We start from the raw sequence: 22,317 nt of genomic DNA on the forward strand, positions 1-22,317 counted from the left end.
AGAAGTCAGACTACATCAAAGAAGGCTTGTGACACCCGTAAATTCCTTGGTCTTCTCCAAGCAAGACACATCAAATTTAAGGTTATCAAGGAGAAAGCTGAGGCTGTGTGTGAATTAAGGGACTGATCTGTATTGAAGTCAAAACTCAATGGACAATGGGAAGAACATTTAAAGAGCACTAAAATTGACTGGTTTTAACATATATTTCAAGAATCATAAAATGAATAACAATGGATCTAGAAAGCATTCAAATAAAATCACATTAACAAAAACAGGTCTAATCTTCCCAAGGCAGTTATATAAAGATTCACATGTTTTCATCTAAAAAGAAGAGAATTGGTACTGTAGATGTTCTATTAAAAACACATTTTAAACAAGTTAAAAATGTTTGAAACATTTTGGGAACAAATAGACTGCATGAAAAGGCTCACAGCACAGTTAGATGGTGCAGTGGATAGAATGCTGAGTCTGGACTCCTCTTCCTGAGTTCAAATACTCCAGTCTCAGAAACTTACTAGTTGTATGAGCCTGAACAAGCCACTTAACCCTATAAAATGAGATGGAGAAGGAAATAGCAAATCATTCCAATATTTTTGCCAAGAAAACTCCAAAAGGGGTCATGAAAACTTGGACACAACTGAAATGGATGAACAACAACAACAAAGACTGAAAATAGGTATATATCACTGGACTTAACAAATATAACTGAGAGTGGTTTACCTCCAGATAGAATCTTTTAAATGGCTTACAACCAAGAATGGAACTAAAAGGCTCTCAATGACAACATCCCCATTAATTCAGTCAATAATATGCAGATCAAGAAATGCTGAATAAATGACTTTGTCATGTAGATCTGTCTATAGAAACAGAGAAAAAGAAAATCTGCCACTAGATTTTAAAGAAAATTTAGAATTGTTAAGGAAGCACTACCACTTGCTTTGCTGTCACTCCCTAAAACTTTCCATTTGCTCACTCGCTCTCTTTCTCTCTCTCTCTCAGTAGAATGTGAGGTCTTTGAGAGTAGGGATTGTCTTACTTTCTTGAGCATCTAGCACGTGGATTTGTACATACTAAGGACTTATTAAGTACTTTATTCATTCATTTATTTTTTAAGATGCAGAAAGCATTGATTTTATCCATCTGAAAAATAGTCTGAGAACATTAATATAAGAAGATAATAGCAGTATAGTGACTTGTCTTTATATCATTTATATAAACATATGAAGAAAAATAAAAACAGGATAAGAATAATAGCACTTTCAGATTTGCAGAGTATTTTTACATTTGTTATCTCATTTGATCCTTATAATAACTTTAAGAGGTAAATGCAATTATTGTGCCCATTTTACAAATGAAGAAACTGAAGTAGGCTGAAGCTAAGTGACTTACCTAGAGTCAAGTGTTTGGAGGCAGGACTTAAACTCAGATCTTTCTGACTCTAAATCCAGCATCTTGGATACCTGTTCATTATATCATGAGACCACATACTACCTTAAGGACCTTGGACATGCTTTCTTTGTGCCTCAGTTTCTTCATCTGTAAAATGTGTTACAGATATAATTGGGTTTTATGAGGATGTACAAGCATGAGACTCTTAAGTGGTCTGATCCTTTAGCTTCCATCTGGCTCAAAACCCTGTGATTTTTATACTTACCTCCATAATCAAACTCATATGTCTAACCACTAATCATTCAAAAATCTTCATGTTCACATTCACAGCATCACCAGGAATATGCACCCATGAATTGCACAAGGAACGCATACTTACTAGCACCAATATCCTCTCCATACTGGACCACCTACTCATCTGTTCCCCCATTTATGCACACGAACTCACCCACATACTCGCTCCCTCTGGAGACAGATCAGGTCCAGTCTTGCAGACCTAGATCCCAGGACTAGTTCTCATCCCAGGGCCCCAGCAAGCCTGGGCAGGAAGGGGATTCAGATGAACTAGCTACTGCATCAGAGCTCTGATGAAAAATGTCATTCCCTATACAAACCAACCCTAGCCCCATCCCTATGTACATCTCACTAGAAGCTAAAGAAATTCTCCCTAATACAGCCACACCCTGCTTGCTGGCCTAAGTTCAGGAGGACTGTTAGAAGATCCCATCAAATTTCTCCCCCTTCCTGGTAAGATAGGGAATAACTGACACATGCTCCACCCACAATCCCTGTTTTGCAAACTTTCACTTCTCTACTCAATCTTCATCTGCCTTGTTTCTGTAGCTTAATTAATGATCTTGGAAGTCTGCATTCTCCTCCAACTGACTTTAGGTGCCCTGGAGTAAATATAAATTGTATCAAGTAATCCAGAAAGTTAACTCTAGACACTGGCTGTGAAACTCTGGGCAAGTCAAAGAACTTGCTTTGAACTTTCTAGAAAACTCTCTAGAAAACATTCATTTTGACTCCTGAACACTATTAATGAAAAGATGGTCTTGCTTTCCAAGAGGATCAATACCCTTCCTGGATCTCACTATATGGGTTTTTTCCCCCTTCTCCTCATGGTAGAGACATCATTTCCCACTAGACTTTTATCATGCCTTCAGAAATCTCACCATCTTGCAAGATCACAAAAATTTCCCCTGGGACAGCTTAGAAAGGGTGGAAGATGGATAGTATAGAATTCCTCCCAGATCTTCCATTTAAAGAAAGAGCCCAGGGAAGTGATCTCCTTATTTCTCACCTGGCTGAACTCTTCTGACTTAGAGACTTTCCCCTTGGCTATAGTCCTCTGACTTTGTCATGCTCATTTTGAGTATCATATATGTGGTCTTCCTTTATTAGATTATAAACTTCTTCAGGGCAAGGATTATCTTTCACTTTTCTTTGTAACCCCAGTTTGCACAGTGCCTGGTAATATACAGGCATGAGAATCTTGAGTGGTTCAATCTCTTGGTTCCCATCTGGTTCAAAACTCTCTGACTCTTTTGGCCACATATATATTCATGTACCAAAATATCTTCATCCCCATCTCTATAATCAAACTCATTTCTCCTATTAATCATTCAAAAATCCACACATTCACATTCACACCAACATAAGGAACATGTACTCATGAATCACAGACACCAGCAAAGGAACACAAAGCTCAATACTTATTGACTGGCTGACAAAGAGGGCAAATGAAATCCACTAAGTTACATGATGAGTCAGTGGTGACTCAAGGACTAAATCCAGGCATCCCACTAGTTAGTTTGATGTCTGTCCTTATCATAATAGTTCCCAGGAGAACCTTATTGTTCTACCAGGAGTTTGGAGATTAAAATTTTTTTATATTTCAATTTTTAAATTTGAATATAATCAGTTTCCTTTATATTCTTATATTTATTACTTCATGCATTTAACAATATATTTTAGGGGTGGCTAGGTGGCGTAGTGGATAAAGCACCGGCCTTGAAGTCAGGAGTACCTGGGTTCAAATCCAGTCTCAGACACTTAATAATTACCTAGCTGTGTGGCCTTGGGTAAGCCATTTAACCCCATTTGCCTTGCAAAAACCTAAAAAAAAAATTTATATATATCATATTCTAAGAAGGGACCTGTAAGGCTTAACCATGGCCAGTTTTGTAGGGTGGTTGTAAAGAAAGCATATTTTAAATTTCCAAATGCTATAAAAGGTGAGCCCTTCTGTCTCTTTTAAATATACCCATAAGGGGCCACATTGTCTTTCCTCAACAGAATATATGCTCATTGAGGGAAAGGTTGTTTCACTTTTTATCTTTGGTAGTCTGATGGACCCTACAAAACTGGCCATGGTTAAGCATTATTGACTCCATTTTACAGGTGAAGAAACTGATCTACAGAAATGAAACATCAGTTGCTAGTAAGTGGTGGAACTGGAACTGGAATCCATATGTTCCAACCCCCAGTCCAGGACTATTTTCATAGCACCACTCTCTCTCTCTTATAAGGTTGCCATAGGTTGGCCTCCAGTTCTCAGATGTACCTATGGTATCTAGTGCAGTACTCTCTATGCAGCAGGCCCTTAATGAATATTTTTGAATGAATAAATTCCTACCTGCAAAGAACTAAGAGAGAACTGCTCAAGTCAGAGAAACTTGATGTACAGAGGAATTTCTAGATGTCAAAATCTCATTCAAGTCTAACCAGACTGATCTTCTTTCTCTTCTCCATACCTAACATTTCCCCTTCTATCTCTGTACCTTGGTAGGGGCTGTTGCCCCATGCCTGGAATGTTCCTCCATTTACCTCCACCTCTTATCACCCCTAGCTCTCTTCAAGTCATAACTCAAAGTCCACCTTCACCACAAGGCTTTTCTGTATTTCCTCTATGTTGTTCATGCCCTCTTACCCTAACTCCCTGTAATTAATTTATTTAGTTTATTTTTATTGAAATGATAATAGCAACAAGAATAACTATTAGCATTTATATAGAACTCTCCCATGTTAACCACTTCACAGTTTCCCTGTGAGGAAAGTAGTGTTATTATCTGCATGTTTAGCACAAGCATCAGGAGTGCTTAAGCTTCTTGGTTTTGCCTTTTAATCTCGTCTACATGGTTTCATTGGGGGGAATAATGAGCACTTCATAAATACATTGAATTGAATTGAATTGAATTGAATTGGACAGTAATGTATAAAGTAGATTCTGGGAAATTTCATGATGAAACCAATGCCCAGAGTTCCTCTGGTTTCCTCCACACTACCTAATACCAGATCCATAGTTTTACTTTAATATGGACTTTCATTTATATTTTTCCCACCTTGGTAAATATACCTATAGATGATTTGAAAGTTGTTTGTAAAATTAACTTTTCTTTATGTTTCCCAGAGAGGGGAAATATTTGATGCAAGACCAATTGTTGCTTCAGAGAATAACATTCTATAAACAGAATGCCAGACTTTCCTGGACCTCAATCTTCCTTCTTCTGTTAAGGAAAAGAAGAGAATAACCAGGAAGATACAATTATTGATCTTGGACACATAAGCAAATTTTACATGCAGTTCTTCTCTATGACTAGAAGTTGCAGAAAGACAGATAAGGAACCTTTATTATTAATTAGGACAGACTACAAGCAAATAGACTGCCTCAGTAAGTAGCAAGTTCCCCATCACTTAAGGTCTTCCTTCAGAAGCCGAATGACTACTTGTTAGATTGAGGTTGAGGTATGAGAGGAACTACCTACCCCTTCCTTCTAATTCTAAGGTTATGTGATCCAATGCAAACTTTATCTCATCCAGAAAGTCTTCCCAGATTCATACGACTTGACTCCATAGTACCACAATAAAATCTGGTCACCCCTCTCTCCCAAAGTGTTTGCCCTACAGTTTGATGCATGAATGTTTCCTGGTGGGTGTGATCTGATGAACTGATCTTCTTTGTGGAGACTATGATTCTGCAATTCCAACTTCAGTGTCCCTCCTCATCTTCCCTTCTTCGAAAAGCAATGAATGAACAGGAGAATAATAGGAGAATATGGTCAGAGTTAGAAGGGCTACTACCCCCACTCATTCCCCCACCAACCTCATATCCTCATCACTGCATCAGACAAGAAATCAGTAGACCTTGGCTTTGTTATGATCTCTAGCACAGAACTTTTTAAATGCAGGAAGTTGTTTAGATGGCCTCTAAGACTTCTTCCATTTCTAGGTAGAATGATCCCAGATTTAATATTCTAGGATTAAAATTTTTTCTATTCCTACCCACCCCACCAAGAACCTTGATACAGGAGTGTTCAAGAATTGATGTCATGACTTCCTAGATCAGGTATAGCTTTCTTTTTTCTTTTTTTTTTAGGTTTTTTTTGCAAGGCAAACAGGGTTAAGTGGCTTGCCCAAGGCCACATAGCTAGGTCATTATTAAGTGTCTGAGCCCGGATTTGAACCCAGGTACTCCTGACTCCAAGGCCGGTGTTTTATCCACTATGCCACCTAGCTGCCCATAGGTATAGCTTTCAAAGTCCTTCTCACACTAGCTCCTCACAACACACACTTCAGTAAGAATATGGCTATATCTCCTAAGTGTTCATTATTTTATCACAACTTCAGGAGTAAACTGGAAGAGATGACATAAATCTTAAGAGACTGTAGATGAGAGAAAAATCTGACAATGACCACCTCCTCAGACCCTTCAGCTTTAGTCTGCCTTCCTCCAGAGGCTACTTCCAGGAGGGAAACTTTTCACGTGTCATCTTTAATTGTCCTATCAGCCTTCCTGGGTCCAAAAATGCCACTTAACAGATAATCGAATGTGGCAATGGAGAAATTAAACACGATGCCTTTGATGGTGCCACAGCATTAACTCAGCTAGTGTCCTCTGTGTACTTCAAGGGGATATTCTAGGATTAAAAAAAAATTTTTTTTACCCATTTTTTGCTGCAGAGGTTCCAGCTTTTATCATGTCCCACATTCTGATAAAAATACCTCTTGATTTCTTTCTTTATCTTCTGTCCCTCCCCTAGCCTTTTCCTGAAAGAGTTATAGGCTCCAGTCCCCCTGCTCTTTGGTCCCTGGAGGAAGAAGAGGATTCTAATCAAAAGTTGGGAGAATCTGGAAGAGAATTTTTCTTTCAATCAGAAATATTTGAAGAACCTCAGTAGGGGAAGCTGGGTATTATTTAATGAGGAAGTAAGTATCTTTCAGTGAGTATGAATCTACATTAGATTAACTAGTTTTTACTAAACTAGAAGTCAACAAGGACAAAAGGGTTCAATGTGGGTGGATTCAGGAGATCTAGGCTCCATCACAACTGGCTGTTTCTCTCCCTAGCTCCCTCTGAGTCTTGGTTTTTCCACCCACAAAGCGACTAAATGTACTAGACTTCTCAGGTAGGCCTCTGACTCTGCCATTTATCAGTCAGTCAACAGGCAATTATTGAACATCTATTATATTGTTCTATGTTCTGAGGCAATGACTGGAAATAGCATTGGACTTGGAGTATCAAATACCTTACCTTAATGATGACTCTACTCACTGGAGAATACGGGAAAGCTAACATGCAGAATCTCAAATTCCTTAACTATAAATCTAGATATAATATGGATCCTCCAGACTTTGCTAGGTTATTGTTAGACTCAAACGGCTTGAGCAATAAAAAGCATTTTAGTAATAATGATATGTATTAACAATCTGCATCCTGAAGTCCCTTCTAGATCTAAAATTTTATGAACTCAGGTCCTATCTATTTCTGACATGTCATAGCCTAAGTCACTTCCCACTCTGACATTCTATGTCTTAAAGTCCCTTCCATTGTTGACATGCAGTAATGACAATTATGATTTGTTCCTATTAATCATCAGAATTTTAAAGGATTTCTCACTTTCTTGGAGCAACAAGGATTTTTGGACCTAAATATTTGTTATCCTGACTGAAAATTCTTGAGTTTCCCAATATAAATGATCACTCAACCCAGACTACTAAGCCACCATAGGAGAAGATGGAAAGAATCAGAATTTTCTCCTGACTTCCTCCACCACTGAAGTGGCTCTGATAAGTGCCATATCAACAACCTGACCTAAAGAAGTGATCATATGGAATAAGACCCTTGTTTCCTTAAACTCAGTCAGCTGGTACTTTCAGTCATACTCATGAATGATTCTAATTAAGTGATCCTAATACCCTCCTTGCTCTTCACAGCAGTCAGCTCTGGCTACTTGTCATGAGACCAGTTGTCCTTCTACTCACATCCCAAATGAGGTTCCAATCAAATTCAGTAAATGCTTCAAATCACACATATCACTACAAGCCCAAGGAATTCTTTCCCAGCTGGAGAGTCCCAAGCGGAAACCTGGGAGAAAAAAATAAAGGAAACCTGGGACAATAAAGGCAGTACTCAGATAATGAGGTTCCCAGATTTATAGTTCTAATCCAGTAGCTTCTATCTCCTGTTTACCCAGCTTTGAAGTATAGTGTTCAACAATATCATTGGATAAATTATAGTCAGACTCCAAGTAACAAAAAAACAGGGAATTATAGGCCAAGGTAATCGTCAGCAGGGAGAGACAAGGCTCTATTTGCTAAATCTTCCAAATCTAGTCTTATAATTTTAGGATCAGTCCACTCTGGGACTTTCCCAAAGTCAGTGTGACAGTCTACTATTATCAAATGAGATTATGTCCAAAAAGCATTTTGTTATTATAATACTTTATCTAAATATGAGTTATCTTTATTATCTCCACAAAAAGATGTTAGAAAGTTACAATAGACTCCCTTCATAAAAAATTAAGTCATAAGATCTTATCAAAGGGAACTGGATGGATCATTTCATCTCTTCTTCCCAACTACCATACTTTCATTTAAATCAGTGAAGATGAAGAAGAACCTATTGAAGTAAATAATGGTCCTTCACATTTAAAGATTATCTTCTATTTTTCAAAGCATTTTCACTTATATTGTTTTTTCCATTTCTACAAATAATCCTATAATTAAGAAATGTATTCCCATTTTATATATAAGAGAAATAAGGCCCTAAGAATGGAAGTGATCTTTCTCATCACTTCATCAGTTAAAGGCAGAGCTGACATTCAAATTCAGGGCTCTGACTTCTATTCTAATGTTCTTTCTACCACTGAAGGCTTCCTCAAAGAAATAGAATCTACATTTCTTTTTCAGAAAACTCTCCTCAGTGTTGAACTGACTGTCTAAGCTCCTGACACATAATAGGTACTTAATAAATATTTATTTGACTCTTGATTGATTGACTGACCCAATGTACCTTGCTGAGACACCATATGTAGTAGAAAGAAGATTGAATCTGACTTCAGAAAAGTGGCACAAGGGGCAGGTAGGTGACATAGTGGATAGAGCACTGGCCCTGGAGTCAGGAGTACCTGAGTTCAAATTGGGCCTCAGATACTTAATAGTTAACTAGCTGTGTGGCCTTGGGCAGCCACTTAACTCCACTGCCTTGCAAAAAAAAAAAGTGGCACAGTATGATAGACAAAGTGTTGACTCTGGAGACAGAATAAACTGGGTTCAAATCCTACCAAATTATCTGTGGAACTTTTGGCAAATCCTTTCACTTCCCAGATTTCATTTTTTCCCCATGTAAAATAAGGAGGTAGATAACTCTAAAGTTCCTCCCAGATACATAACTATGTTTCTTTAATCTTTTTTTTTCTTTCAGTCTCTAAAAATGAATAACTATCTTCTCTCGAAAAAAACCTAAATATACAGTACTTATAAGTCTAAGTCACTTCCTTCAACCCTGCATTATATCCCTCTCCCATTAGCCTTCTTTCCTGACTGATCTCAGCACCCTCGTGGCAATACCACCCTGATTCCCCTAAAACCTAAATTATGTGTTTAGAAATGAAGGCCAATCTCTATTCATTCTTTGCTTGACTGCAGCATAAGGGAGCTAGCCAAGAACCACCTAGAAAAGCCATCCCAAAGGACAAGATCATGCAGAGAAATCTTGGATAGACAGGCCAGTCCATCCTTTCCTAGGAGAGCTGGCTTAGCCCTGTAAGTTTTCTCACTTCCCTCCCCTTTTTTAGCCAGAGTATTGCCTAGTTAAGTCACACCTTCCAAAGTAGGACAAAGATAAATCAGAAAGGGGGGGGGGGGGAGTGAGGGAACAGTCTCACCCATGCCTGATGAGATCAGAAAGAAACCTTTTCACCTTTTGGGTCCCTGGGGCCAGCATGAAGGTCATAATGCCTTCCAAGGGATCCAGCAGCACTCCTTTGAACACTTCATCCTCTGGCTGCTGTTAAAATGTTAACATTCGGGGCTGCTGTTAAAATTTTAAAATTCGGGGTGGCTAGGTGGCACAGTGGATAAAGCACTGGCCCTAGAGTCAGGAGTACCTGGGTTCAAATCTGGTCTCAGACACTTAATAATTACCTAGCTGTGTGGCCTTGGGCAAGCCACTTAACCCCATTGCCTTGAAAAATCTAAAAAAAAAAATGTTAAAATTCAGGAAGTCAATCAATCAGCAGCTGAACAACCCAGCCTGTGTGCCCTTCACTGTGGGAGGGATTGGATACCTACTGTGTACCCTTCACTGTAGAAGATACACAATCTCTGTTTACAAGGAGCAAGTCAACCTACTTAAAGGCTAGGAGAGTAGCTTGCTATTTATAGCAAATTCCAAAACAGAATAAAACACAACTCACTCTTTTGGTCCTCAGTTTCCTCATCTGTAAAAGATGTTCTCTAAGTTCCCTCTCAGCTTCCAGAAGTTATGAATAACTTGTTAAACCATGGAACTGGCATAGATAGTAGATGCTAAGGGAGCCCCAAGGAGAAGGGTTCATAAACTTGAGCCATGAAGAATAAGCAGGCTTTGGATAGGAAAAGGATATCCTAGTAAAAAGGGGTCCTAAATAATGATCAAAGCCATTGACAATAGCAGACACTATGATACTCTGGGACAATGCCCAATTTACTCTGCATATATTTTTGTGGCATATTGTTTACCCCATTAGACTGTGAGCTCCTTAAGAGCAGAGACTGTAGCTTACCTTCATTTAAAAACACTTAGCTCGGTGACTGGCACATTATAGGCCCAAGTAGGAGTCTCTTCTATGAAAAGAAAATGTTTTCTTGTAAGACAAGGATAAAGTTTACAGCTTGAAGGAAGATTAAACATAACCTAGTCCAAAGCCTGAATTTTCAGATGAGGAAATTGAGGCTGGGAGGGAGAGAGAGCCTAGTCTAAGTAGTAGTCCAGATAGCAAGAAGCAGAGATGAGATTTGAATCCAGCTCCTCTGATGCTAAATCTAGTGCTCTTTTTACCAAATCATGATCTTTCCAAGTCAAATATTTTTGCCAATTAGTTACAAGAAACTAGGCCAAACCTCAGAGTAACTGGGCTTTCAAGCAAGGTAGAAACATGCTGGATATGGAAAATATGACTCTGTCCCATCACTAGTTCTGACTTTCTTTAGTCTCCTGCTTCTCCTAAAATCAGCTATGCTAGGGAAGCCAGAGGTATCATCCTGGAGCTATGGGCTGATTTAAAAAAAAAAAAAAAAAAGGACTGTATCTGTAATCTAGCATAAGACATTTAGGTTTCATTTAGTAAGTGTTGTACTATGTTGAATTAAAAAAATGGGAAAGGAGGGAAAGACCCACACAGAAGAATGTTTATCTAAACCAGAGGATTCTTAATTTTTTTTTTGTAGTGGACCCCTTTGAAAATCTATTGAAGGTTATAAATCCCTTCTCAGAAAAAAAAATGGTCTTTTATTTAAGTTCATAATAGAAAGAAATACTAAATTTCAGTTAAAAGGTTAGTGGTAATCACAATGCAATTTTTCCCCTATCCATATTCATAGATGCCCTGAAATCTATTCATTTGGGGTCTGTTAAGTAACAGATTCCCATTTAAGAAATCCTGATTTAAACTCTTGCCAGCTCATAACTACCCTCCATTCCCTGACCACACCCATAATCCTTCAAATTCTACTCAGATAGGAATCTATTAAAAAAAAAAAGAAGATAGTAGAAAAGACTCTAGGTTTGATTGATGCTGAAATATATTTCCCTCTAAGTCTACAGAATACTTTACATACTGTCTAATGTTACTAATGTATCATTTTGTTTTTCTTATTTCTTTTTTTATTGTTACAAAAGTGAATTCTATGGGGATGGTAGTAATAAGAACAATAATATTAACTGTCCAAGTAGTAGTTTTAAGGTTTTTGAAACACATCTATGACATCATTTGAACTGTATTACAATGCTGTGAGGTGCATGTTATAGGACTTAGTCCCATTTTACAGATGGGAAAATAAACAGAGAGTTTAAGTGACTAGTCCATAGTCACACTATTAAGGGTCTTAGGGGTGATTTGAATGAGATCTTCTTGATTCCAAGTCCAAAAGTCTATTATAGAGACAATTACATTTTAAAAACACATGAAGAAAACATTAAAAATTTAATTAGTTTAAAAATCTGTGTGGAGGTCTTGCAGGGTAAGCAGTTGAAAGAAATAGTAGACTATTGTGAGGGTTACCAGAGTAAACCTTTGATTTTCCTTCTGGAAAGTGGAGTGAGATGGTAAGAGACATATACTAATGGCAGTAAGACATAACCCATCTTCATAAATACCCCCGACCTGCTACAAAGCAGCAAAAGTGACCCCATTTCTTATCTCTGACCCAGAATCCCTGAGATCTAAAGAGCTGCCCTCAGTCAAACAATTATCATCAAACATTATTAAGTTCCCTAATGGGTCAAAAACACTTAAGGAGGAGAATACATATACTGAGGTGAGGGGGAGTCAGAGGGAGAGAAACTGAGGATGAAATCTCAACTCTACTACTCATTGGTTCTGTGACCTTGGGCAAGTCCTCTTATCATTCTGGGTCTCAGTTTCCTAATCTGTAAAATGAGAGGATTGTTCTACATGTTCTGAATGGTTCCTTCTAACTCTAAATCTTATGATCCTGCTTCCTCCTAGATAAAAAATGTCTGAAGGCCTTTAAAAAGAGGATTGGATCTCTTCCAACAGAGATGGGCACATGGGGTAGATTCTCCTCAAATACCTGTTGACTAAGACTTCATTAGGAGTAGATTATTTTTTTTGCAAGGCAATGGGGTTAAGTGGCTTGCCCAAGGCCACACAGCTAGGCAATTACTAAGTGTCTAAGGCCAGATTTGAACTCAGGTACCCCTGGCTCCAGGGCCGGTGCTCTATCCACTGCACCACCTAGCTACCCCTAGGAGTAGATTTTGATGAGTGGTTCTGCCCAAGGCAGGAAAATGAAAAGAAATACCATCCTGCCATGACTTCATATGTTATTCACAATAAACTGTTCTAATAGCTTCTCTCTAGTAATTAAACTAAAAATTAAGAAAGGAAAAAGCTGAGTTGTATTGAGGAAAGAACAATAGATCTGGGATCAGAGGACCTAGATTTGAAATAAGACTCTATCTTGCTCAGGCAAGAGTCAACCCCCTCAGAACCTCAAATCTCTCCACCAGTAAAAACAATTTGCTTTGAGAATGAAGGAGATAAAATAAAAAGTATGTGGCAAATCTTTTAGCACTAGGTAAATACCAGCTATTGTTATTTAAAGTAGAAGGTTAAAATAGATAACTCCTAAATTCCCTCCCAACTATAATCCCATAAATTCTTGGCTTCTGGACATTATATACCAGGGTCTTTCACAATGAATAGGGTCACCTCATAGTTCCCCAATCATTGGGATCTCTGCCCTGGACATTTTGGGAAAAAACCTACTTAAAAGAGGAACAAGAGGTATGACCTGAATTCCAGCAATCTTAGGGAGCCATTTGCTCCCTAAGGAGGAAAGGGTTCTAGAAGAATCACCCAGAATTAATATTACTCCAACAATGGAGGACCCTCATCTGACCACAGTTTGAAGCTCTCCAATTCACTCCATGGGAGATGTTGAGAGAAAGCAGCCTGGTTGAAAGAGACTGTTTCATGTACTACTATATGCCACAAGCTTCTAACCCACATCAACCATACCCCCCCATCCTTTAATTTTATCCAAAAGAGCAGATTGGAGATGTTAAAAGGAAGCTCAGTCTCCCACTTATTCTGTAACACATTAGTCAAGGACACAGCTCTCAGCCCTTTGTTCCTTCTATCCATCAAACTAAACACTAAAATTTCAATTTGGGGATAAACTCACCCAATGGAAGCCCCAGAGACTACAGATCATAGAAATGGCTAGAGTAAGTTCTGTTCAACAGGCAATCTGGTGTAGTCTCTGACCCTTTGTTCTCTGAGTACCTAGGCTTAGCTAAAGGGGGAAGGAGGCTGGGTATGGACTCACAGTGCCATGCTGCCCAGCAGTCTGATTGAGCAGTGAAGAGAGTTAGGGTTGTGCAATGCACCACGGGTGCCTGCTTGCCTCTCCTCCATCCCAGAACCTGAAGGATGTTAATCTCTTGCCTTCTGGTGGGGGGGGGGGGAGAAGGAAGGGAGCGGATAGAGGCAGCACTGCAGTGGTGAGGGAGAATGACACCCAGGTGTTCCTGCCATTCCTGCAGAGAAGCCTGGAGCTCCAGGACTGGCATAAGGGCAGCTGTTTTGCCTCTACATGAAAAAGAAACAGTCCAAGAGATCTATAGGGAATCCATAGCTTTCAGAAGCAGGTTGATAATTCTAAACACAAAGTGCTGGAAATATGCAATGACCAAGGTGGTTACAAGCCAAGTTGCCATTAACCCTTCAAATGCCAAGAAATGTAGCCTGAAGAGCATATCTGTGAGGGGCAGCATGAGAAATGGGCAAAGGGAATGAACTGAGGGATTCAGGCAGGGACTCACTAGGGGAGACAGGAAAGTTTGAAAGTCAAGCAAGGGATGAAGAACATTTGTAGATGATGAGGTGCCGGTATCCCAAGTGAACTGCTCCAGGCAAAGACCCAGAATCCTGTAAACCTCAAAGAAGTCAAACAGCAAACTTCCTGCCTCAGACACAAGCCCCCAAATCAACAAGACAATAAATTTCTGCCTCAAACACAAGATGACCCTTCCCCTCCCATCAGTAGAGAGTCACAAACAGATTAAACTGGAGACTGGAGAATAGAAAAGACAACTTTTCCCCTCCTCTCCTCTCCCAGTTCTTGATACTTTTATTTTTTAAACCTAAAGGATAAAGAAGGGAGGAGTCAATGAAGAATTCTCCCAGAAAATCCACCAGGCAACAAGGAATCTTCCCACTCAGCAGACTGAGCTCCCTCTTTTCTCTCCCCTCCCCCTCCACATACTCCTGGGAGGGGGGTTGGGGGGGGAATCAACTCACCTTCCCCAGTACAAGGAGATGCATGAATCACCCACCCTCTGAAGCTACTCCCAAGTCGAATACCCATTTGCCAGAGCACCAGTTTGGTGCTGCCAGGAGCCCCTCTATACGGGAAAGTCCTCTTCTCACCCCACCCCGTTTCTCCCTGCAATCCTCGCTGTCACGGCAGCACCAGTGATCTTGTTATTAGGAAGCTACTTCATAACAGCAAAGAGGGCCTTCTAGGACACACTATGCCCAGACCCGAGGAGTGGGGAGGGTCGAGGGAAGTATGATGGGGAAAACTAAGACATATAGAAGAAAGCTCAGCAATACAGCTGACAAGAACAGCACATGGCCCAGCCCTGGTCAGAGCTGCGGGGCAGGACCGGACTTCAGAACAATGGGGCCAGGTGTGAATACTGGAAGCAAGAGAGAAAGATGCCCCTACAGCCCATTTCCTAAATCACAGCAGCTTGAAAAGGGTGGGTGTTTAAAAAGGATTAAAGAGAGCAAGACACCGGGGGAGAAACTGAAGAAGGAAGGGAGGAAAGGGATGGGAGGGAGGAAGGGAAAGAGCTGCGTGGGGAGGGGAAACAGATAAGGATGGGAGGAGATGAGAAGAAGGGAGGAGGACGAGATGGGGGAGGGGGACAGAATGAGGGAGAAGGAAGAGAAGGAGGAGAGGTAAGAGAGGGGAGGAGGAGAAAAGGGAAGGGAGGCCGGGGAAGAAAGAGAGAAAGAAAAGATAGGGGAGAGGGAGAGCAGCGAAAGGGACGGGAAGAGCAGAAATGTGGGAAGGGGGAGAAAGAGGGGGTAGGGAAAGAGGAGGGAAGCCCCTCCACACTCACAGTAGGTCTTCCTGGTCAGTTCTTCTACTACTTCAGGCTTTAACTTGCTGTTGGATTTCCCCATCCTCTGCGGCCACGTCCCCCGCCGGGCCCGAACCGACTAGGGCATAAACCCCGGAGCGGCTCCGGGCCCAGCCGGCTCTGCTCAGTCCCGCCGCGGGGGCTCGTTCCAAGGCTCGACCCCGCACCGGGTCGGAGCAAGGGACCGGCTGGCGGCGGCAGGGACGGGGACGGGGCGGGGGGCTCTAGGGTGTCTTTGTCTCCAGCTCTCTCGGTCCCGGACCAAGGTGCTAGCTCGCCGAGCCCTGCGCGCCCTGGGCTCCAGAAGGCTCTCGGAGCGAGGCCGGGGACAGCGATCCGGAAAGGCTTTTACATCCCCAACCCGCGGGGAGCTGGCTCTGCAGGCCCGGGGGCGGTCGCCTTAGTCCCTCTCCTCCTACAGTTCCCAAATCCTGCCGCCCGCCCGCGGGGCTCTGCTCAGGGCTCTGACTCCTGGAGGAGGCCCGGAGGCGCGGGGGCGCGGGGCTGCAGAGCAGCTCTCTTCCTCCTCCTCCTCCTCCTCCTGCTCCTCTTCCTCCTCCTCCTCCTCCTTCCCCTCCTCCTTCTAGGGAGCTCTGTTGCTGTGGTTGTCCCTGGTTACTGGACTCCCTAGCACATGCTCCTTACCGCGGGCCCTCTCTACCCCTCTCTCTCTCTTTCTTCCTCCCTCCCTCCCCGCCTTTACCAGCTAGCCCAGTCTCTGCTGCCGCCTAGAAGGAGGTGTTAACCCCAAGCCGTCAGTCAGCGCGGCTGCTCGGTGCTGGCAGGGCGGGGTCCTCTCCCCTTCTCTCTACCCACTTACTTGTCCCACTTCTCCCCTCCTCCTCCCCACCCACTCGCCCCTTTCATTTCCTCCTCTCATTCTTACCCATCCACTAGATTTCTTCTTTCCCCTTTCCTTCTCTTTCCACTACCCCCCTCACCCTTTTCCTGCTTCTTCCCCTTTCTTGTCTTTTTACTTTTCCTCTTTCTTCCCAGTGGCGCAATGACAACTCAGGATTGCCTTCTGGAAGACCTGGGTTCAAATCCCATCATAGATACTAGCTGTGTGCCTCTAGGCAAGACTATGACCACTTCACCTCTTTCTGTTTAGTTTAACTGGTCCCAATAATCTTTAGAGGGTCTAAATCTATGATCTTTAGGTGTCCCTTTTCCTTCCTTTTTCCTCCTCTAGTCAAAAGACACCCCCTCTTTCTTCGAGAACCCAGATTAAAATCTTCTGACACTTATTAATTGTCATAACTAATGGGCAAATCACATCTTGATTCCTCAGCTTCCTCCTCTATATAGGACAATAGTGGGGATGATACTTGGATCTGTTTCACCACTGTAAATCTTAAAACATGTAGGTAGGTAAATTGGTGTTTCTTTCTTCTCTGCCCTTCTCTTCTTAATTTTCTTTCTACCCCTCCACAGCTCCTGAGGAGGGATTAGTTGGGGAAGGTCATTCTCTTGAGATAATTCTTTGTCACTTTGCCCCATCTCTAGGTAAATGTTCTTTCCTGGATTATCTGGATGTTGCTGGAAAAGAGAAATCAAGAATTCCAGAAAAGGCTAAGTAAGGAGCTGTTTCCCTCACCGTCCCCCAAATTCAATCTAGAGTTACCCCTTCCACCTTGGGGTAATCATTCTTCCTTCTTCCTACCAGTTTCTGGTGTCTATCTCTCCACACATATTCCCTTAAACTGAGGGTTTATTTTTCAGTCACTTATCTCTAGGGGGAATGTCCCACCTGTAGAAAAGCCTCTTAAACAGAATTCACCATAGGGAGGAGCTTATGGTTAGTTGGGAAGGTAGCAACAGAATCAACAAATAACTAGAGAATATTAAACTTACAAACCATAATATCAATGAATGGAAGTAATTAAAAGGTTCATAGATTTAAGACTGGGAGAGATCTTAGAGGTAATTGTGTTCCACCCTTTGACTTTACAGATAATTTGAGCATTTTAGAGTGCTTTAAGCAGGCAACTTAGGTAGCCCACAGAGCCTGGAGTCAGGAAGATTCCTCTTCCAGAGTTCAAATCTGACAAGAGAAGTGTTCTAGCTGTTTGATCCTGGGCAAGTCATTTAACCCTATTTGTTTCAGTTTCTTCATTTGTAAAATAAACTAGAAGGAAATGGCAAACCACTCCGGTTTGTCAAGAAAAACCCAAATGAGATCCCAAAGAGTCTGTCATTATTTTCAAATGTGGTAGAGATTAGAAATGGAAATAAAAATAGACATAACAATGACAAAATGACTAACAATGACAAAACATTCCACCATGTTACAGAACATACAAATGTATTTTCAACATTGACATCTGATAAGAATAATATCTATTTTGATCATCAGTAACCAAGAATCCTCTAAAAACCATAGTGATTGATCAAAAAAGGAAGCTACTAACTGAAATAACATGTACCTTACAGGCAAGTCTAGTAATAGAAAGCATATTTGGTCTTGGGAGCAAGCAATTATGATAGAATGGAAATGGCAATGTATTAGGAGTTACCATCTGAGATCTGCCACTTATTCCCTGTGTGACCTTGAGCAAGTTACTACTGATTTCTCCCAGTCCACCTGTGAAAATAATAGGCTTGGATTTGAAGATTTGTGAGGTGCCTTCTACCTCTAAATCCTTGATCCTATGACCTAGGTTGAATCTCAGCTTTGCTGATGAAGACTCTATGAATTTGAATAACATGTTTTCCTTGTAGGACTTTTGTTTTCCTCATCCTTAAAACCAGTTTAATGTTTAAACTCCCTACTTAAAATGTCTATAATGAAGATTAAACAAAGAGTCATATAAATACAAGCTATTACAATAAAAGATGCTTTAAAACCCCTCTGGGGCCTTTTGGGTCAATTTTATGAAAACACAAACATCTCTAGCAGCCATCAGTATATACAAACATATTAAGGTGATAAAGTAGGAAAACAGAGAGGACTATCAGTCCCAGGGATATATCAACTCCCTCTGGGAATATGTAGTAATTGGAAAGATGCCAACTGGAATTCAAAGTTCAGTGAGGGGAAGAACTGGTTCCATTTCTCCTGGGGTGAGGAGAGAAAAACACAATCCACTCTTACAGTGAAACTAGGTGAAATTTATCTGTTAAACAAAAGCACATAAAAACATGTGTCATAGATTCCCTTTATTCTGATTTGGGACATACTATGACACATGACGTCCAATCAGGAACTGGTCCATTTTACTACAGCCACACACTGACCTGAGTGGCTCCTGAATATTTTTTTATCCACACTGCTCTATCACTGATCCCTATCATCCCATATTTCTCCTCCATTCTGTGGATAAACTCCTTGTGAAAACCTTCTTTACTTCATGCTTCCTCCTCCTCCTCTTCCTTTCTTTGTGAGTCTACAATATGACTTTCTGACCTTATCATCCAACTGAAAATGTTTATTCCAAAGTTGATTTCTTTTTTCAGTCCTCATCCTTCTTGACCTCTCTGCAACTTTTGACAGTCAATCATCCTTTTCTCCCTAATATTCTCTTCTTTCTAGGTTTTCTTAACACTAACCACTCCTGGATCTCCTCAGTCTTGATTGACCACTTCTTCTCAATCTCCATTGCTGGATCTTCATCCGGGTCATACCCACTAATCATGAACCCCAATTTTCTGCACAGAACCTTTTTCTTTTCTCCCTCTATATCATTTCATTTGGTGATCTCATTAGCATAAATGGATTCAATTATCATCTCTATGCTGATGATTTCCAGATCTCCTTATTCAGACCTAACCTCTCTTGATATCCATTCCAATTTCCCTTTTCCTGAAAAGGGCATCACTTCCAGTGATCCAGTCTCACATCTTCTCTATTGCCAATAGAGAGGATGTCTTCTCTCTCAACTATTCCCCCACTCTCACCCCTCATCCAATCTATTGCCAATTCCTGTTGATTCTACCTTTATTAAATCTCTTCTGTCTGCCCCCCTTCTCTCCTCTGACACAGACACCATCCTGTTGAAGACTCTCATCACAGCATAGCTAGACTATTACAATAGCCTGCTTACTGATTATTGTTTCCCCCTTCCACATCCTTTACAAAGCTGTCACTGATCATCCTAAAGTACATATCACCATATTACTCTAACACCACTCTCCAGCCCCTTCCTCTAACTCATTCCTATCTGCCCTGCCATCAATTTAATCAACAAACTCCAATGTCTCCCTGTCATCTCCAGGATCAAATATTAAACCCTCTGTTTGTTCATAACATGCCCTGCTTCCCATCTTTCCAATCTTCTTATACCTTTCCCCTATATATACCACAATCCAGTAACAATGACCTCTTTGCTGTTTCTTGTCAAACAATTCACTCATCTCTGTTCTCTGCCCTCTCAGGCTTTAAAATCCTGTCTCTTGTAGAAAGCCTCAACATTACTGTCTTTTCTCTGTTGACTATCCTCTATGTATCCTGGATATAGCTAGCTTATATATAGCCATTTGTGTATCATCTCCTGCATTAAACTGTGAGCTCCTTGAGAATGTGGATTTAATTTTTTTACCTTTAATACAATATCTGGTACATAATAGGTACTTAATAAATGCTTGTTGACTAACTGAAGGACTGAATAGAAGAAAATGGAGCTCTTAGCAAATGCATCTAGGGCAAGCAGATTCCAGGCTCCTTGGAATATAGCAATCAAGAATAAGCCAGGTAGGGATGCATATTAGGGTTGGTAAAATTCTTATGGTTATACTGATGGATTTGGCAATCACCCTAATTACTGTCTATGTAATCATTAATACTATCTAGTGTTTGTTAAGTGCTTTCCTTACATTGTCTCATTTGGCCTCATGACAGCCTTATGAGGTAGGTGCCATTATTAGCCTAATTTTATGGATAAGGACATCTAGGCCCCAATAGACCCCATTACCTATGGAATACTGTCTTTACAAACTCTTCCCATTCCAATGTCTAAATTTCTTTAATGCTTAGAAATCATTTACAAAAAAATCACAAAATAATAGACATCAGAGTGGAAGTGAGCTTAAAGACAATGTAGTCTAAATCCCTTACTTAACAACTGGGAAACTTAGACTGAAGAAAACCTATTCATTGACTTATCATCTAACCTCACTATCCATCAGCTTCTTCTAACAAGACCAAGTTAAAAAGAAAAGGAGAAGGAAATTGTCTTATCCCCCACACCTAGCATTCATTGTCCTTGAACATTTTTTGCAGCTTTGGCCTTTGAGACTTGTTGAGTGCCATATTTGATTTAACTCAAAAACACTTATTAAGTAATTACTCTTTGCCAGGCACCCTGCTAAGAATTAAGGATACAAATCATTTTAAAAAGACAATCTATTATAATTAATAAATAGCACTCATTTCTATGTCATGTTTAGGATATGTGATGTACTTTTCTTCCAAGAGACAGTACAATTTCATCCTCATTTTACAGGTGAGAAAACTGAAGTTTAAACAAGAGAAGTGGCCTACTCCCAATCACACAGGCAGTAATGGCAGAAGAAACTAAGACTTAGAACAGATGTCCTGATACTGGACCCCAGCATATTTTCCATGAAGAAGAAAAGGAGAATTTCTGAGGCAGGTAAACTGGTGAAAGCCCAGCAGGAAGAACATAAAAATAAATTTAATTAAACAGGAAACCTCTGAGTCCTTCTGTGGTTGTGGATATGTCAGGTGTTCATTTAAGGTCCCACAACAACCAAAGTTCTCTCTCCTTTGCTCCCCTGGGCTCCCTTGATAAAGCTGGTGAGGCTTTGCCCCTAAGTACCTTCTCAAAATTATTATGGTTTTACTCCCTATCATGTCATTAACTCCATTACTCAGCCATGATGGCTTCCCAGTTCTTCCTCATATGGAGAGTCCCATCTCCCTAGTTTCCTTTGAAATTTAGTTCAAAAGTTACCTACCACATGAAGCCTTCTTTGATTCTCCAGCTGCTAATACCTCCTCCCTTCCACCATGAACTTGCATTTATTTTGCAAGGTATCTTAATTATGTTTTAAAGGACAACACAGGGAGTTGGCCTCGGATTCTAGAAGGCTGGGGTTCAGGTCCTACTTCTAACACATCCTGGCAGTGTGAGTCTGGTTATGTCATTTACATCTCTCAGTGCTCTAGGGCAAAGATCAGATTCACAACTTTTAAATATGATGCAGCCATATTAAAATGTAATGGGGGTGGGGCAGCTAGGTGGTGCAGTGGATAGAGCATTGGCCTTGGAGTCAGGAGTACCTGAGTTCAAATGTGGCCTCAGACACTTAATAATTACCTAGCCCTGTGGCCTTGGGCAAGCCACTTAATCCCATTTGCCTTGCAAAAACCTAAAAAAAAAAAAATGTAATGGGGAAGTGTTTAACAAAATAAATAAAAATATGATATAACATAGATATTGGCAATTTGTGGTTTCCTATTTTGGTATATGTCCAGCAAGGATGCTTTTTATTTGAGTTTGACTCTCCTGCCTGGGTTGTTTCAACACCATAAATTGCAAAGCAGCTGATAATCTACCTTGTTATAAAATGTTCCTAACCAGGAGCTGTCCACATGAATGAAATCACAGGTTCAAACACTAAATGTATCTACATATATTTTTGCATAAACATCTATAATAGTAGCTAGCATATATAAAATAAAGTTTGAAAAACACTTTACATACCACCTCATTTGATCTTTAACAACTATTATTTTCCCCAGAAAACTAAAGCTAAGATTTGCCCAGGATTACCCAAATAGTAAGAGACTGAGAAAAGATTTGGTC

The 22,317-nt window shown here is 40.5% G+C and overlaps 2 protein-coding genes and 1 long non-coding RNA gene across 3 annotated transcripts in view; 1 reads left to right on the forward strand and 2 right to left on the reverse strand.

Moving 5' to 3' along the window:
* Positions 1-15,699, reverse strand: part of NCS1 (neuronal calcium sensor 1) — a 110,652-nt gene extending 94,953 nt beyond the window's left edge. Inside the window, exon 1 of the mRNA XM_074210956.1 lies at positions 15,530-15,699. Coding sequence (XP_074067057.1) covers positions 15,530-15,593 — 64 coding nt within the window. The 5' untranslated portion in view covers positions 15,594-15,699. The remainder of the gene's footprint in view (positions 1-15,529) is intronic.
* LOC141505258 (uncharacterized) lies at positions 15,342-21,822 on the forward strand. The gene is made up of 3 exons (XR_012473570.1): positions 15,342-15,365; positions 17,057-17,126; positions 20,992-21,822. It is a non-coding gene; the product is annotated as an uncharacterized LOC141505258 (long non-coding RNA).
* GPR107 (G protein-coupled receptor 107) overlaps positions 17,061-22,317 on the reverse strand; it is a 147,378-nt gene continuing 142,121 nt past the window's right edge. Inside the window, exon 19 of the mRNA XM_074210951.1 lies at positions 17,061-17,089. Within this exon, the coding sequence (XP_074067052.1) occupies positions 17,076-17,089 (14 nt within the window). The 3' untranslated portion in view covers positions 17,061-17,075. The remainder of the gene's footprint in view (positions 17,090-22,317) is intronic.

This window comes from Macrotis lagotis, chromosome 1 (assembly GCF_037893015.1).
Source record: "Macrotis lagotis isolate mMagLag1 chromosome 1, bilby.v1.9.chrom.fasta, whole genome shotgun sequence".
Classification (NCBI taxonomy): domain Eukaryota; kingdom Metazoa; phylum Chordata; class Mammalia; order Peramelemorphia; family Peramelidae; genus Macrotis; species Macrotis lagotis.